We start from the raw sequence: 18,494 nt of genomic DNA, 5'->3' as shown, positions 1-18,494 counted from the left end.
TGAGAGTTCGGAGGGGTCACAGACCCATCTGTTTCACAGGAAGAGCTCATTGACACTGCTGGCTGTGGCCATCAGCTGAGACCTGAGGAAACCTGTGAAAGAGAGAGGCAGTGTGAAAGGATGCTGGAGTAAGCACTAAATCTGAAGCTTCTTCATAGTAGCAGCAAGACCAGAGCCAGGGTTGGAGAGAGGCCTTGGTGCTTAAGAGCACTTGCTGCAGTTTGAGGGAACCAAGTTCGATTCCCAGCACCCACATCAGGTGGCTGACAACTGGCTGTAACTCCAGCTCCAGGAGATCCCATGCTCTCCTCTAGCCTCCAGGGGACCTTCACATAGGTGACATATATACACAGATGCACATATGTGTAAATAAGAATAAATCTTAGGGAAAAAAGACCGGAGTGAGAAGCACAATGCTAACCATCAGTGAGGAACAATGAAGAATGACCTAGAAGTTTGGAGGAAGCCAACTGAGAGACACTGAAAGGGTTGGAATAGACATAGAGTTGTGCACAGGGCTTGGTGGGCCCCCACGTTCGTTCACTGGCTCTTAGATCAATGAATGATCAAAAGAAGAAGGATGGTGAACTTAAAGAACTTCTTCACTATGACATAAACTTATTTTTATCCTGTTGTTAATACTTCAGAGGCAGAACGGGTTTTTTTTATCGGTAAGAAATTACATTTAAGTCGAATGCATTGTCTCATTAAAATTGCATGGCTGTTTTTTCCACCTCCGGCATACTATGATTACTCTCTCTTTTTTTTTCACACCAATTAAACACCCACCATGTGCTAAGTGGTAAGCAGAGCATATGGATAGACAGGGTTGGCTCTCACAGCGCTGGGCAGAAAACTCAAGGACGATCTCAAGGGGAAAGGTGAAGAACTTGAGGTTTTAGTATTAATCTTACTGACGTACTACTTCCAGAGAGAGCTGGAAAGGTTTCTAAGTTGGAAATATCAAAGCAGAATTACAACTGCATCTACTGAAGGAGAAAGCAGACGGCTTGTCTAGGGTCCTTCCTTATCTCCAAGGACCATTGCACATGTAAACAAGAGGTCTCTGGACCCAGGACCTGGCTACAAAATGCCTATAGATCATGTGTTGCTCCCTGTAAGTACTGACTGCGGGTCTCTGAAAACACTTGCTGCTCTCTAGAATATGTTCATTTACTCCTGGATAAATTCCTTAATTCAACAAATGTGTATTAATTTCCCCTTTGCCGCTTAGAAGTAAGGTATTGAAGGGCGAAAAACCAACTTGTTTTCCCCTTAAGCAAGAGACTGCAGTTTAGGAAGGTAGCTGTGGCTGAGACAAGCAACAGAGAATAAAAAGGTGATGTCCATCCTAGCCTACGCCACATCAGCCGTACCAGTTCCCAAGGGGGAAGCTATTCTAGCTGAATCTTCCAAACTCAGAGGGCCTAAGCGGTCAGGTGGAGCAACTGGGCTGAGACAGGTCAGGGGAGGATCTGGGGGAGACCCAGACATTGGAGGAGCTTGCTTGGGCTGGGCACAGGATGGAGCTTCACACTGGAAGGAGGACAGGGAAGAAAATCAGGAAATATGTCTGGATCTGGGCTCAAAAGCACTTGTATGGTTAAGATTTTCTGTTTTATCCTCAGAAACAACAAAACACATAGCATCCTGTTCAACATTAGAGCGATGAAATGACATTTAGATTAAACGAGATAATTCAAAAATGACTCCAATTGCATCCTTGACATCCTCAGGTTGCCTTTGTATATCTCCTTTCTTGAGAGTGGCCAGGCAGGAGCAGCTCTGCCTAGTCAGTGCTGTGGGCTAAGGGTAAGGATGCCAACATTAAGATACCCACATGTGCAGGAGGTGGTTTACTGAAGAAATGAGTCTAACTAGGCTCACCAAACCCAGGAATACTGAAGTTGGGAGTCTGGGGTCAAAGGTAACTTGAAACAGGCCAGGGAAAACTAGACTGACAAACGGCAGCGTAAGGAAGGTCCTTTGTGCTTGTTCTAGAGGCTTCCGTCTCATGAGATTAATGTAGTTAGCAAGAGGTTACACAAGCACTTAAAAAGCCTTGACTCGATACTCTAATGTGGGACTCTGTCTCTGTCTCCTTTCATCGCCTGATGAAGGTTAATATTCAGGAGGATGTCTATATGTTTTTCTTTGGGTTCTCCTTCTTATTTAGCTTCTCTAGGATCACGAATTATAGGCTCAATGTCCTTTATGGCTAGAAACCAAATATGAGTGAGTACATCCCATGTTCCTCTTTTTGGGTTTGGCGTACCTCACTCAGGATAGTGTTTTCTATTTCCGTCCATTTGCATGCAAAATTCAAGAAGTCCTTGTTTTTTACTGCTGAGTAGTACTCTAATATGTATATATTCCATACTTTCTTCATCCATTCTTCCATTGAAGGGCATCTAGGTTGTTTCCAGGTTCTGGCTATTACAAACAATGCTGCTATGAACATAGTTGAGCATATACTATCTCAAGGTCCAAATCAGGAGCAGAAGGAGAGAGAGAATGAGCAAGGAACTCAGGACCGTGAGGGGTGTACCCACACACTGAGACATGGGGATGTTCTATCGGGAACTCACCAAGGCCAGCTGGCCTGGGTCTGAAAAAGCATGGGATAAAACCGGACTTGCTGAACATAGTGGACAATGAGGACTACTGAGAACTCAAGAACAATGGCAATGGGTTTTTGATCCTACTGCACGTACTGGCTTTGTGGGAGCCTAGGCTGTTTGGATGTTCACCTTACTAGACCTGGAAGGAGGTGGAAGGTCCTTGGACTCCCCACAGGGCAGGGAACCTGGTCTGTTCTTTGGGCTGATGAGAGAGGGGGAGTTGATTGGGGGAGGGGGAGGGATATGGGAGGCGGTGGCGGGGAAGAGACAGAAATCTTTAATAAATAAATAAATAATAAAAAACTTAAAAAAAAAAGCCTTGACCCCTGGTCAGAGTACGATGCTCTGTATATACAGCCCTTACAGTAGAGAATCTAGTATTCTCCAGTGTTGTGGGACAGCAGCGCAAAAGGAACATTGTTCTGGAAGCACCCTGTGAGGTGTTGCCTTTATGGAAAATTCCTCACCTGGAGTTATGCGTTTTTACAGCAGGTAACTCAGTGTCCAGCCTTGGGCACTAAGCAGTAGGCTGCACCAGACAGGGCGTGAGCCTGTGGTGTATGTTTGCCGGTGTGAAGCAATGTCACTGGTTTGCGTGCAGAGCGAAGAATCTGGTTTTCTCACTTGCTACTAAGTCATTCGTTAATAATTCAAGTTCAAGAGTCAGGTGGTGGTGCCTTTAATCCCAGCACTCCACTCAGGAGGCAAAGGCAGGCAAGTCTCTGAATTCAAGGCCAACCTGGTCTACAGAGTGAGTTCCAGGATAGCCAGGGCTACACAGGGAAACCCTGTGTCAAAAACAAATAATAATAATATTAACTTTATAAAAATTATTATTATTCATGTTTAAGTCATCCAGGTGACATTGATAAAACATAAAACTTACACCATTAGTGTTTCTTGTTGCAGGATATTTGCAAACTCTGTGAAGATGTGTTGTTGCTGTGATAGGTGTACTAAAGAGCTGAATGGCCAATGGCTAGGCAGGAGAGGATAGGCGGGGCTTCCAGGCAGAGAGAAAACTCTGGGAAGCAAGACATGCAGTATGGAGATGAGGTAATGAGCCACGTGACAGAACAGAGATTAAAAAATATGAGTTAATTCAAGTTATAAGAGCTAGTTGGTAACAAACTAAGCTATGGCCAAGCTTTTTATTAGTAACAAACATCCATGGCATTATTTGCGCACTGCTGGTTCAGACAAGAAGGGACTACTACAGTTTCTAATCCTCGAGGCTGTTTGTGGTTAAGTCCCTGAGTCTGACTCTACATGGGGGTAGCCTCATAGCTTCACTTTTATAACTGTTTCTTCTTTCGGAAAATGGATTTCATCACAACAGTTTGTGCTATCCCGAGGCAGGATGACACTGTCATTTAGAGAGATGACCTGGCTTTAACTAAAGACAATTTCATATTTTCCTACTGAAAATCTGGGCAAAGCTCAAGCTTGCTAAACCACAGTTTCCTAATCTGAAAAATGATGATGATTTCTATCCAGTAATAGATTCTTTTCAAGGAGAAAATGAAGTTCATTGTAATCACTTAGCACAATGCCAACACCCAGCGAGGGTGCTGGAAGCTAGCCGTCATTGTGACGACGCACAGGCTTTTTAGAGACCAAATAAGATCATCCTGCACTAGAACTGAGTACCCACTCCCCAAATGCTAGGCCTGTTATCTCACACACAGTCTCTATTTCCTGATACAGCACTGACTGTGAGCTCCTCTGTTTCATCCTTCTCTGCTGTTGCAGCCTGCAGGTGGCTTTACCCCTTTGTGCGCTCCACGTCTCGCCTCCCTACCCAGTGAGCACTGTGCTTCTCTGCATAGACAGCGCCATCCCTCCTCTATGGTTCTTTGGACTTGATTTTCTGATAATTCTATTGCTGTGGAATGATGCTTTTGTGCACTGTAAAGATTTGTCACTTGTATTGGTTTAATAACACTCTGATTGGCCAAGTAGCCAGGCAGGAAGTATAGGCGGGGTGATCAGACCAGAAGAATTCTGGAAAGAGGAAAGGCAGAGATGCAGTCACCAGCCAGATGCAAAGAAAGCAAGATGAGAATGCCTTACTGAGAAAAGGTACCAAGTCACGTGGCAAAACATAGACAAGAATTATGGGTTAATTTAAAATGTAAGAGCTAGCTACAATAGGCCAACCAGTTTATAATTAATGTAAGCCTCTGTGTGTTCCCTTGGGGCTGAACGTCTGTGGGACTGGACAGGACAGAAACTTTCGTCTACACTATATCACTCTGTTGCCCATTTTTAGAAAACATTGAGGCATTGGTGAAATGAAAATAATTATGCACCTTTCATCATCTAGTCAAGAGGTCACTAAGACCATGGAAAGATAGCTTCATTTTGAATGAGAAAGGCCCCCCAATAGGGCCATCTATTGGAACACTTTGGTCTTTGGTGTGGCACTGCCGTAAGAGGTTATGGAGCCTTTAATAAGTACTGCCAACACCTTAAACAGCTGTAAGAGACCCAGACAGTTCCATACCACAAATGCCAGACAGGAACAAACAGACCAGCTATGCCAGGATGTGACCAACACCCAGCCTTCTCAGGTTCCCCCCAAAGACGATGGCCACAAATAAGCAGGAAGCAGTTTTGAGAATCCACCACTCCAATTCCTTTAACCTGTGGTGCCTAACCTCCTACCTTTTTATTATAAAAAAAGAGATGGGAATGTAATGATCTGTTCTATCTCTTTAAGAGACAAGCCACGTCCACTCCCCCCTGCTGAGACAGGCTGATCTTCAGCTTCCAGCCTGAGTTCTCTCTCTTTTCCATCTCCCTCTCCCCACTTCTCCCCTTCCCCCTTCTGTCTCTCCCTTCTCTCTCCCTTTTCTCTCTCTCTGCTCTTCTCCCCTTCTCCCTTTTCTCTCCATAACCTACTGAATAAATATCCAACCTCAGAAAAAAGTACAGCCTTGTTGAAGGAGTGTACCTTGGGGGTGGATTTTCAGGGTTTATAACTTACCCTGCTTTCTGCTTGCTGTCTCTACTTTTCATTACAGGTGAGAAGTGATCTCGCAGCTTCCTGCATCTGCTGCCTGTTGCCATGATTTCCCCACCATTTAGAACCACAGTCATTCAGGCATGGTCATGTCTGTCTTCAGTTCCAGCACTTGGGAGGCCAAGGCAGGTGGATCTCTGCGAGTTTGAGGCCAGTGTGACCAACATAGTGAGTTCCAAGACAGCTAGGGCTACATGAATATCCTGCCTCAATAAAATAAATTAAAGCCGGGCGGTGGTGGTGCACGCCTTTAATCCCAGCACTCGGGAGGCAGAGGCAGGTGGATCTCTGTGAGTTCGAGGCCAGCCTGGTCTAGTTCCAGCTAGTTCCAGGACAGGAACCAAAAAAGCTATGGAGAAACCCTTTCTCAAAAATCAAAAATAAATAAATAAATAAATAAATTAAATTAAATAAATAAAAAATACTACAGCTGTCTGAAACTGTCAGACAACATGAAGTTTCTACCTTAAGTTGCTTTTGATCAGAGTTTTATCATAACCACAGAAAAGTGACTAATATAGAACCTATCTGGCTCTAAGTCATGATTAGGTTATTAATATTAATATTTATTACATGAACATGAGGATTCTGGCTATAACTCTGAATATTGTCTATTTATTTGTCTGTCTGTCTGTCTGTCTGTATCTATCTATCTATCTATCTATCTATTTATTTTGAGAAGGGTCTCACTATGAAGCCGTGGTTGTTCTGGAACTCCCTATGTAGACCAGGATGGCCTTAAACTCACAGAGATCAGCCAGTCTCTGCCTAGCAACTGCTGGGCTGGAATTAAAGGCATGTGCTACCATGCCCATGTTTTTAAACTTTGCGGGGGAGGGGGTGACTGGCTATGTTTTATTTTAAGCAAAAACCTACTTTATATTTTGATGTAGAAATTTTGGTTTTGTGTTAATTGCTTTCTGTTGCTGTGATAAGACACCATGATCAAGGCAACTTATGAAAAAAAGTATTTAATTGGGTTTATGGTTCCAGAGTGTTAGAGTCTGTGATCATAGAATGAAGAGACATGCAGTGAAGGCATGGCAGGAAGAAGCCAAGCGGTAGCTGAGTCCTCAAGTCTCACCCACCAGCAGGAGGCAGAGGGCCCAGGGGGAGGAGGGGAAAAGGGGCAGGGGATGGTGGGCTTTTGAAAATTCAAAGCTGACCCTCAACAACACATCTCCTCCAACAAGGCTGCACCTTCTACATCCTTCCCAAAGAGTTCCACCAACTGGGGACCACAAATTTAAATATATTAGCCTTTTAAAAATATTTGTATACATTTGAGCTGCTACTCAGTTCAGTCAATGAATCTTTCAGGAAAAGAGTCCTTGTCTTAAATCCATCTGTAGGGAACTATAGTGAAACTGTGAAAATGTCACTTCCCACTTAAAGTCCTTCAGCAGCTCCTGAGGAAGCAGTGAGCCTTCGTCTTCAGCATCATCTAGAAACTCCTCAAACTTCTAGCTGCGTTCTTCACACTGTATGCTGTTAACATTTTTCAGAATGTTTTTCTCTCTTACTGGATGGTTAGCTCTTTTCTCATCCACCCCTTCCCTCCATGACAACCTTTTATCCTTGGTTCTTCTGTTGCCAAGTCTTCTTGAAAGCCTTCTGTAGTCTTCCTTCTAAGGTAGAGTAAACCCCCTTTCCACGGTACCAGGTTCCTAGTAGCTTCTCTAGGCCTTTCCACACCACTTCATTAACTTGACAATTAATTTCTGAAGATTTACTGTGTTCCAGGTACTGTGTTAGGTACTGAGAATGAGTTGACAAAGTCCGCTAAATTTTTTGCCTTTTCAGAGCATTTGCAAACGAAGGAGCCAAATTCTCACTAAGTTAATTAGTATAGAAACAACAGAAATCTGGTGGGACAGAATGTCTAGAGAAGGGGAAATAAGAAGCAGGACCCCAAATCAGATGGTTAGGGAATACCTCTTTGTCTACCTGTGCACAGACCAGAAGAGGTGATGGGAAGTGACCATTTTTCAGTGAGTTTCTTGGATCTGCATGCCTGGGGGTAAGATACGAACTTCGTTTTTGCTGTGGATTGTACTTTTGAATCTGTTCAGCCAGCAGCCTTGCCAGGTACAGGTAGTTTCCCTTTGAAGGAAAAGAAAACCTGGCTTTCGGTCCAGTATTTTACAGATCTCTCCTCCAGCAAAGAGTATTTTTGTTTGCATCTCATTAAGAAAGATTTGGGGTCCTTATATCTAAGGTTGGAGTTTCTCTCATTCAGTGTGACATGAAGGTGGCACCTGGCCCTCTTCACACTGTGGCGTGGAAGCAAGCCTTGCAGGCTACAGGCTCACCCTCTGCCTCCTGCAGTTGCTATGAGCAATAAACTCCTTCCTCGTTAAGCCAGGAGTCTCCTGTATTTGGCCAGTATTCGTGAAGGTGTGGGAAGCTGGCTTTGTTGGCTTGTAAACGGGGTAAAGTCCTAGATCTTTTCTGGTTATGACAACAGGCGTTCAAAAACGGAACATTTGAGGCAGTAAATAGCAGAGAGAGAGGCTCCAAGGTACTTTCTGTGATTCTCTCTATCTCTGTGTGTGTGTGTGTGTGTGTCCATCTCTCTCTGTCTGTCTCTGTCTCTCTGTGTGTGTCTGTCTCTCCCTGTCTCTCTCTCTCTCTCTCTCTGTCTCTCTCTCTCTCTCTCTCTCTCTCTCTCTCTCTCTCTCTCTGTGTGTGTGTCCATCTCTGTCTGTCTCTGTCTCTCTCTGTGTGTGTCTGTCTCTCCCTGTCTCTATCTCTCTCTGTGTCTCTCTCTCTCTGTCTCTCTGTGTGTGTGTGTGTGTGTTTGTGTGTGTCTCCCCTCTCTCTTCCTATTTCTGAGAAATACACAGTAAGAGTGGCAGGAGAAGGGAGAACCCAGAGACTTGAGTTTCCATCTCAGCTCTGCGGCCTACTAGCTGGAAACTGGGTCAACATCAGTAAACCTTTGGAGCTTCAGTTTCCTCTGTTTAAAGCCCCGATGGTCTTGTTTTCTCTGTTTTGATGTCAAATGATAGGGCAGAGGATGCATATTAAGTGCTCACAAATGATATGCTGTTTGCCATGGTGAGACCTCAGATGCTCCTGCCTGCCACCACTGCTCCATCTTTACTGGTCCCCAGACAGATGATTTCGCCATCCAATAGAAAGCGAGGAATGTCTATGCTCCAGGATTAAGTGTTTCTACTGCACAGTGAGCCACACTTGCTGAGATCTGCTGCCATGTAGATCTTAAGAAGCAAGCACTCACTTCTATGCTTGGAGACTCAGTTCTGTTTCATGAGTCTGCCGCTCAATGTCGTTGTGGCCAGGTATTGTTTTGAATGTGAGGCCTCACTGTAACCTCAGCACATACAAAGGGGACTCGTGGTGACTTGGAGATGCCCCATCTCATTTGTGGAAATCTGAACAAGTGATTCCCATGAGAGTTCGGCAGAGGTCTTTGGAGGGAGCCTCCTGGCCAATGAGCTCCAAGAAATGGCTTTGCACCTCCTCAATACAGATAAGGGGCCAGCTGGATGAGAACTTCTGGTTCGATCAGTTTCAGTCTAAGGATAGAACTGTAGGTGAAGCTTCTTGCACCTCCCTCTCCTCATTCCCTTGTTCTTTCACTCCTTCCTTTTACTTAATTTGAGGCAGGATGTCTCCCAGCCTTGGCTGGGCTAGAAATCACATATTTTAGGGTGAACCTCAAATCATCCTGCTCTACCTCACTGGGGTCACAAGCATGTGGCCCCGCCATGCCCAGTTTATGTGGTACTGGGCTTGAGTCCAGAGCTTCAGCTATGTTAGGCAAGTACTAAACCAACCCAGCCACATTCCTGTCTTCCCACCTTCCATAACCTTTTCTAATATTTTCTTCCTTTTTTTGGGAGGGGCAATATCTTGTGGGTAGCATTTCCTGGGGTTTGGCTCTATGTATGAACCTCTCCTGGGCTCTGTCACAGTAAGCAAGGCAGTCACAATTCCTGGCAGGTGGCTAATCATGCACACTTGGAGAAACAATGAGAAAAAAATGTTTGCTGGCGGACATGCATGTTGCCTGTTATTGCTCTGGAGAGATGGTGAAGCAGTCCCAACCTGGTGACGAGTAAACACTACTGGGACCCTCTGGAGAGGAGATAAAGCCACCAGACAATGCCCACGGGGGTCTACATTCTTCTCCAAACAGGTATGACCCTCTTATATCTTTTTCTTTCTTTCTCATTATTTAAAATAGCTACCCAGCTAACGGTATCTTCTTTGTAGAGATGGAACGAAAGGACTTTGATCCTTCGTGTTACAGCAGGACAAAAGGGAAGAACATCTCCCCCGAATCTGAAACAACAACATCCTGAGGTTAATCGGGATTGGGGTGGTGTTCCATCAGGACACGGATTCTGTGCATTTCCCTCGTGCTTCCTTCCGGTTGCCTTTCTGAGCTTACCTGTGGTATTTCCTCCCTCACATCTCGTATGGGCTGTGCTATGGACCACATGTGCCTGACCACAGAAACCCTAGGTTGTACAGTTTACATTGTGTAGATACAGAAACACAGGCTCGGAGAAATTATGCTTTGCACGGGTAACTTGTGTAGTAAAAATAGCCCTTGGGATTCAAGTCCATGTTTTGATTCATACACTTGATATATAGAGGTGCATTCACACATATCACATACACACACAATACATGTATATATTGTATGACTAAATATACATATATAAAAATGTACAGAGATGCATATCTGTGATCTAGTGTCACATATACCTGCATTGTACGTTCATACATACAACTATGTGTTCTCTGATATTTTATATACATATATAGGAAATGATGGTTACCATGCCCCACCCCCATCATTGCTGCGGTTGTAGTAGTTTTGATGCAAGGTCTTGCTATGCAGATCACTGCTATCTGTCCCTGGAGTAGTAGAATTAAAGGTATATGACATGCCACCACACCTGGTTCCCCTCCTGGCCTATCATAACAAAATGTTTGAGAATAAAGATTTGTTCCAACAAACATTTTGCTACAGATGTTATTGACTGACTACCTTGATGTCACCTGCCCATCTTGTTCTAATCTGTTGCCTTGTCAGAAAATGATTCTTAAGGCTGATGTGGGGTCAATACATAAATGACTTCTCTAATAAAGACTGAAAACATCGAGGAGCAGTTGCTTATTAAGTGATACACTTTGATCGATATGTATGTGTACTGGTTTGTTTTTGATTTGTCTATTGTCAATGTGTCACAAACCTAAATGTACCTGGGAAGAGGAAATCTTAATTGGAAAAGAATTTTCAAAGAAAAATGCCTTCATTAGACTGGCCTGCAGACAAGTCTATGGAGGCGTTTCTTTGATTAATGATTGATTGATAAGGAAAGAGCGGGGCTACCCCTGGGAAGGTGGCCCTACAGTATATTCAAAACAAACTAAGGGCTGGCTCAGTGGTTAAAGGCACTGGCTGCTCTTCCAGAAGATCCAAGTTCAATTCCCAACACTCATGTGGCAGCTCACAACTGTCTGTAACTCCAGTTCCAGGGGTCCAGACACCCACGGCAAAATACCAATGCACATAATAAACAAAAACAAATAAACACATTAAAGAAAAGCAAACTAAGCTGAGCAGTGGGGGTGCACACCTTTAATCCCAGCATTTGGGAGGCAGAGATCTCTATGAGTTTGAGGCTAACCTGGTCTACAGTGAGTTATAGGACAGCCAAAGCTACACAGAGAAACCCTGTCTCAAAACTCCCTCCCGTAAAAAAAGCAAACTGAGGATACCATGGGGAACAAACAAGTAAGCAGCTCGCCTTTATGGCTTCTGCCTTGGTTCCTGCCTCCCGGTTCCTGCCTTGGCTTACCACAATGAACTGTGACTTTGGATATGGAAGCCACATAAATCCTTTCCTCTTCAGATTGCTTCGGGTTGTGGAGTTCATTGCAGCACTGGACATGCAATGAAGACAATGTGTATACACGCATGTTCTCTCTGCCATCAAATTACGAGTTTAGAAACAGATTTGATATTTGACGACCTGAGACTTAGGGTGCACCTGACACTTCCATTTAAAACTTTTTATTTTACCTTGAGCAAATAACTATTGGGTCTCTCCTGCTGGTTAGATAAGAACAGTCTCACGTTCTTTCCTGCATCTTGCGAACCTACTGAGCTAAATGTTAGAACTTCAGAGAACAAAAGTCATCCTCTCTGTAGCTTCCTTGTAGCTAGCGCTGGTACCTAAGACTTGCAGGGATGAGAGTGTAATATGCATATCCCAAGACTCAACAGCAGCTTAAAACACACAGCCTCTTGACCCCAGGTCCCAGAACATACTATGTGCCTATACCATCTGGTATAGAGGGCACTCAAGAAGCCCACCCTAGTAAAACAAACATCATAAATATCACAGTAAGTGATGGTCTTGCCAAGACTGGGAGGGGACTATCATGACAGCCACATAATGAAAGTATATGCTAAAATGACAAAAACCATACAAATTGGGGGATTTGGAGTTAGAGAACTGATTCCAATGAGGAAAGATGGGCCCAAGGGTGCTTCTAAGAGAAGTCACCCACATATGTATTCTTGTGCTCGAGGGAGGTGGTAAAAGGGGTAGAGGACACTAGAGGTTGCCCTTGGGTGCTGTCCTCAATATCTCTTTGTTGTAGGAGGCCACTTGTTTGTTTCCTGAAATAATCACACAGAAACCATATTATTTGCAATATTGTTTGGTCAATAGCTTAGGTGTATCTCTGGCTAACTCATATCTTAATTTAACCCAGCAATGTGTCAACATGTCTGTCTCTGGTGATGGCTCCATGGCTTCTCCTTGACTCTGCCTTCTTTCTCCCAGCATTCAGTTTAATTTTCCCTGCCTAGCTCAATTCTACCCTATCACAGGCCTAAGATAGTTTCTATTAACCAATAATATTCACAGCATACAGAGGGGAATCCCACATCAACTCTCCACTTAATTTTTTGTAACAGGGTCTCTCCCTGAGCCCAGAGTTGATTGGCTATGCTGGATCCACCTGTCTCTGCCATCCCCTCACCACACCTTGTTACAGAGAACCACAACACCTGGTTTTTGCTTGGGTGCTGAACATCTAAACTGGGGTCCTCATGCTTGCACCTAGGAGGCAACTTACTGACTGAGTTCTCTCTTTAGCCCAGAAGGTCAGTTCTTAATACTGAGTTTTTATAACCAAAGAGAAGCTGGAAGATGTTACCATCAAGTAAAACAAACACTAAATATGATCTCTTTTTCCTGCATTGCCTCTGGTAGTTAGTCCGAGGCAAGTCCTATAACCTGCTGTCTGTTTCTTTTCCATTGCTGAGATAAGACACCATGACCAAGACAACTTAGAAAAGAAAACATTTAATTGGGGGCTCATAGTTCCAGAGAGTTAGAGTAGTGGTGGAGAGCCTGGCGCTGGATCAGTAGCCAAGAGCTCACATCTTGAGACACAAGCTTGAGGCAGAGAGAGAGAGAGAGAGAGAGAGAGAGAGAGAGAGAGAGAGAACTGGGAATGGCTTCACCTCCTCCAACAAGGCTACACCTTCTAATCGTTTCCAAATAGTTGATAGAATTGGGGACCAAGTATTCAAACATAGGAGCATGGGGGGGGGCATTCTCATTTAAACCACCATATCTGCCTACCCATGGCTCTAATTTCTAGAACCCTAGGAGCAAATTCAGTCTGTGAAAAAGACAATGGATGCTTTACACACAGACACTTGGATCAGCCCTCCAGCACACACAATGCCACCCACTTGTTTCCATACGATGGTTCTCAGAGAGCCGCATTTAGGAGGCAGGAGCAACAGGAAAGTTAGCCGTGCCTAGCCATATTTAGGAAGGCAGGTGAGTGCTAAGGACTCTGCTTCGGCTTTCTTTTCGTTTTGTTTTTTTTTTTCCCCCCGCTTGTAATGGAGTCAGAGGGATTTCCATAGAGAGACAGACAGAACCCTGTGGGAGGTCAGAGCAAAGGCCTGAAAGTAATACTTGCACTTAAACTCTGGGTCGTCGCTCATCTCTGGGTGACCTTCAGCTATTTGTTACAATTCCCTAAGCCTCAGTGTTTGTTACCTAAAATTCGGTATTAAGATATTACCTCCTACGGATGTCCTGAGATTAAAGGATAATGAGTCACACAGACTGAAGGTAGACCCCAGAGTACGGTGCTGGGCACACAATAGCTGGTTACAAACCAAGTTCGCTGCGCCCACGAGGTCGAGCTATTGTTACTAATAACATCGAGGAGAGAGAGTTAGGCTCAAAAGGCAGTTGCCTCCTTCCCAGATCTCTGTCAGGCGGAAAGTCAGAGTTCTCGAACTTAAAAGGGACTTTGGGTGGTGGGTGGGTGGAACCTGTAACGCGTGAGACCAGAGATCGCCTGAGTGGGCCGAGGTGGGGAGAATGGCAAAAGAATGCCTGACCAGCCATGAGAAGGTCCCAGTAGTCTCCTTCCCAGGTCAGGCGGGTCCTGTGGAAGCCAGGTCCCCAGCGTCCCGGGCCCCCAGCGTCCCAGGGCGTCGCCCCGTGCAAGCGAGGGAGGGGAGGGGCGGGCGCGGGACTTTCCCCGCCTCCCTCCTCTTTCCATAAATCACCGCAGCCGCGGCAGCAGCGGAGCCGGGAAGTGTACGGAGTCGGAGCGCAGCGTGGTGGCACCAGACACCTCCCTTTCCCCCCGCTGCTTTCTTTCCTTTCTCTTCTCTCACTTGGATCTTTTAAACCTCCCTCTCCTTCCTCGCCCGGAGTCCGCCTCAGCCGCGCCTTCGCGCAAGCACTGGTGGCGCCGCCGCCGTCTCCGGGCTGCGCCGAGACTCGGGGAAGCGAAGGCGGCGCTGCTCAGCCTGTGCTCCCAGCCGGCCCGGCCTGTGGGCGACGCGGTCTCGGAGCCGCCGCCGCCGGGCGATGGTGGCCGCCCGCGCGCCCGCGCTGCAGCCGGGCGCCCCCTAAGTTTGCCAGCCACCGCCGCCGCGCCGCGGAGCCGGGAGCGCAGGAGACCGGAAAGTTTGGCGGGCTGCGCCTCCCACGGCCAGCGCCTGGAGCCGGTCGGCGGGGAGTGGCCGGAGGCGGCATGGCCCGCGAGCCCAAGGAAGAGGAGACCGTGAGGCCGACCGCTCTGGTCCGCCGCTGTCCCCGCTGCCCTGACTGGCCTGGGGCCCCGCGGCCACCCGTCTGGCTGCTCTGCGTAGTGGCATGCTGGATCCTGGGAGCCGTGGCCGACGCCGATTTCTCCATCCTCGACGAGGCACAAGTGTTGGCGAGTCAGATGCGGAGGCTGGCGGCCGAGGAGCTGGGGGTGGTCACCATGCAGGTAAGGGACCCTCTTGCGCCGCCCCACTTGCAGCGCTCTCCGGCTGCACTGAGCCTCTGGGCTGCAATGAGTTCTCTTGCAGGCTGCGGGACCCTTCGTCTCTTGCACTCCTTCACATCGAATCCTCTCTGTCCCGTGTACTCATCTGCCGCTGCCCTCCTCTGCAGAGCTCACCCACTTTACCTAGCACAGCCCCTACTCCGTAGCCCTGGCCCCATTATGTAGGCAAGGGATTCTCCGCTCTACCCGCAGCTCCTTCCCCAGTTTGCACTCTCTCCCTTCGCAGATTTGTTTTCACCCGGCACTCCTGCAAACTCCTTTTCCCTCTTTGTGTCCCCATCCCCGGGCAGAGTGTCCCGCCCGACTCCGGGCATTCTCCAAGGCCCCACCACTCCGCCCCCCTTGAAACCTTCCAGCTTCCTAGAGGTCCCTGGCGCACGAGTTGGCGAGGGAGGGAAGGCAGAGTGTCCGCCGAGCCGCAGGACGGTCAGGATCCGGGCTGCCTAGCAGCCGGGGTTTGCACTCCCTACCCCGCGGCTTTGGGGGAGGGGACGGGCTGGCCTGGAAGATCCCCAGCTCCAGTCCCTGTGGGGACTCTTTTTGTTGCTTTCCGTTCTTGCGGCCCTCGGTCGCGTGCTGTCTGCTTTGTAATTTTTGGTTTGTGTGTGCCTTTGCTGGGAGGGGGAAGGACAAGGTGAAGGGCTTCCATTTTTCCCAGCGTGTTTACCGGTTCGGCCTTTCCAGGGTTGTAGATTAATTGCCTTCGGCTGATAAGGATTTCTGACAATGCTACTAATAACCCACAGTTGTAAAAATTGCTAGACAGCAACCACCTGGAGATCCTATCGCGCCTTATTCTCATCTTGGCGGAGAAGGCCCACTCCTTTAAGAACTGATGAGATGACATTCTGAGTACGAAACCAGCGAAACAGACTAGTTCTGTAGACTCTGCATTTCTGCAGTAATGGTGTCGGGATTGGTCTTCGAAAGACCGAAGTTTTCAGGAATGTGGTCTCAATAGGTTTCTGATTTCTAACCTAGACTGACCATTCCACCTCCCACGGGCGAGGTGTTTTTGCGTCTCTTTGGGATTCAGGTTTCTGACGGCTTTCTTTTTAAAACCTCCTCCCTCCCTGGCCCCCTAAAAGGTTGCAGTTTGCTTAAAGCAAGTTCCACAGCTCTTCTTCACGCTGGCTTTTCTAAGGTAGTGTGATAATTGCTGGGAGGTAAATTTTCACTTAACTTGCAGAAACCCGGGCCTGACATTCAATGGAGTGGGATTTTCTTTATTTCCACCATAACAGCTACTCTTTGAAAGTGCATCTCTGGTTACTTCCTGTCACCTTTTTTACATTTAGGCTCAGTTTTAATTTCTTCCATGTGCATTTTCTGGTTCCTGACCAGAAGGGCTTTTGGAGGCAAGGAAAGACTTCCAGATTTGCTTTGCATTGGTGAATGCGTTAATTTAGACACAGAATTGTGTTTTCCCATAGAGGATCCTCTTTTAGCAAAAGGGATTTTATGTGTGGCCATTTGAAATTTTGCTTTCAGGATTAGGCGGCCTTTGCCACCTTCACCCCACCTCTAGGGCAGGATGAGGGATGGCACCCCCTCCCCTTCCTGTAAGCTGAAGGCTTGCTGTTCCTAAGATTCTGGCAGCAGTTTTTACTGTTTCTCACCCTAGTCCTTGACAAAAGGTGAAATCTGATCCTGAGACATTATCATTCAGGTAGGGAGACACTTAGGAAAAAACCTCGTGTCTACGTAGGGGGTGTGTGTGCCCAAATGGCCCTTTATCTCCTCCCAACTGGGGTCTCTCTAACACCTCTGCAACCTCGCTGTGGAAAGGGACCTCCTGTGGACAGGGTTTTGTCTGGCAAAATGTAAAGTGGCTTCTCTCCTTTTTTGAAAGGGAGGTGCTTACTGTATTTAAATTCCTCTTCTGGAGCGTGGAGCTGCCACTTGCTCCTATCTGGGAAATTGCAGGGAGAGTCTCCTTATTGCAAAGGAGCTAGATTTGCCAGCTTTGGGAGAAGTACTTGTGCATAACAAATCCAGTGCCTGTTAGACTTCTGGCTTTTAGCATAGAGCATGTGAACTTTGGGGTTTGTTCAGTGAGTCTGAAATGAATGTGGGCCCTTTGCCCAAAGTGAAGATGACGTGCCCTCTGTTCTGGAATGTGGATTTGGTGCTTCAGGGACAAATAGCCCATGTGGCTATTAAGTGGAGCTGGATGACTTCCACACGCACACACACACGCACACACACACACACACACACACACACACACACACACACACACACGGTTGAGACAGACATCAAGACTTTGCCCCTTTGCAGGAAGAGAGTGTCTGCCCCCCCCACCCCGCCCCCAGTGAAGGGATTGACTTGTTTTATTTAACCTTGGCATTTTATGAGAAACTATCAGTAGACCTGTTAATTTTTAAAGCCAGTTTCCAGGCCTTTTAAGTCGTTTTGCTGTGGAAATTCTCCAAAAGCAGCTCTTCATTTGGAGAAACGGTAGAGTAGCTTCCCAGTGATGCCCGTTGCTTTGCTGGAGCTCCCAGTAGCTGCAAACACTGCTCACCGGAGACTGAGCGAGGAAACTCGCAAAGGCAAAGCAGCCTTCCCGTGACACCGTTCTTGTTGCTTGCTCCTCGAGAAGACTGAAAGGCAATCTGTCTTACAAATTGTCTTGGAAAAGTTTTCCAACTGAGGTTGCCTGCTCATGTTTTTGTTTTGATGTTTTTGTTGTTCTTTTTAAAAATAACGACCCCCATTTTTAAGCAATGAGGTTTGCACTAATCAGTTTTCCTGGGAAAGCTGCCACTGAAGACTGCCTCCCTGGTGGCAGATGTCATAGATCATGAGTTAAAAGTCAGAAACCTAATCATTGTCTCCTCAGGAGTCTGGTGACCTAAAGCCATGATGCTGGGGTGTGGGGAGCAGAAAGGGATGGTGTCGGGGAGATGTGTTTCCGCTTACTCTTTTATGCAACAAGCTTTGGGTGGATGTGGAAAGAGCCCCAGGGGTGTCCCTGAGATCTGGATTCCAGAGAAATCTCTTGCTAGCTGGGTGATTTCATTTGTCCAGTGGTTGGTGGCAATTCTTTTAAGATGTGCTGTGTGACTTCCCAAAACAGGAAGGCTATCACTGTGTATATATAACACATGCTACTATGAAGCGGTGGCTGAGAAATATTCATGGATGTGGTAGTTTTAGCTCGGTGCTAGGTGTTTGGGGAATTACAAGAAGATATTCCTACATTGCCTTTTTTTTAAAAAATATTTTTGATGGTTTATTTAACTTTATTTTATGTGCATTGGTGTGAAGGTGTCAGATCCCCTGCAACTGGATCTTCAGACAATTGTGAGCTGCCATGTGGGTGCTGGGAACTGAACCCAGGTCCTCTGGAAGAGCAGTCAGTGCTCTTAACCACTGAGCCATCTCTCCAGCCCCCCTACATTGCCTTTTAAGGGGTTTGCCTTAAACACTGGTTCTCAACTTGTGGGTCGCGACCCTTTGGTGGGGTTTCCAAATAACCC

General features: G+C 46.6%; 1 protein-coding gene across 1 annotated transcript in view; it reads left to right on the top strand.

The window, feature by feature from the left end:
• The first annotated feature begins 14,273 nt into the window (after positions 1-14,273).
• The window catches only part of Cachd1 (cache domain containing 1), a 231,960-nt gene continuing 227,739 nt past the window's right edge, over positions 14,274-18,494 (top strand). The window contains exon 1 of the mRNA XM_041652659.1: positions 14,274-14,949. Within this exon, the coding sequence (XP_041508593.1) occupies positions 14,710-14,949 (240 nt within the window). The 5' untranslated portion in view covers positions 14,274-14,709. The remainder of the gene's footprint in view (positions 14,950-18,494) is intronic.

The sequence above is a fragment of the Microtus oregoni genome, unplaced genomic scaffold, assembly GCF_018167655.1.
Source record: "Microtus oregoni isolate MIOR12 unplaced genomic scaffold, Mior012 000005F_ref0000423, whole genome shotgun sequence".
Lineage (NCBI taxonomy): Eukaryota > Metazoa > Chordata > Mammalia > Rodentia > Cricetidae > Microtus > Microtus oregoni.
This window is presented reverse-complemented; position numbering and strand designations above follow the sequence as displayed.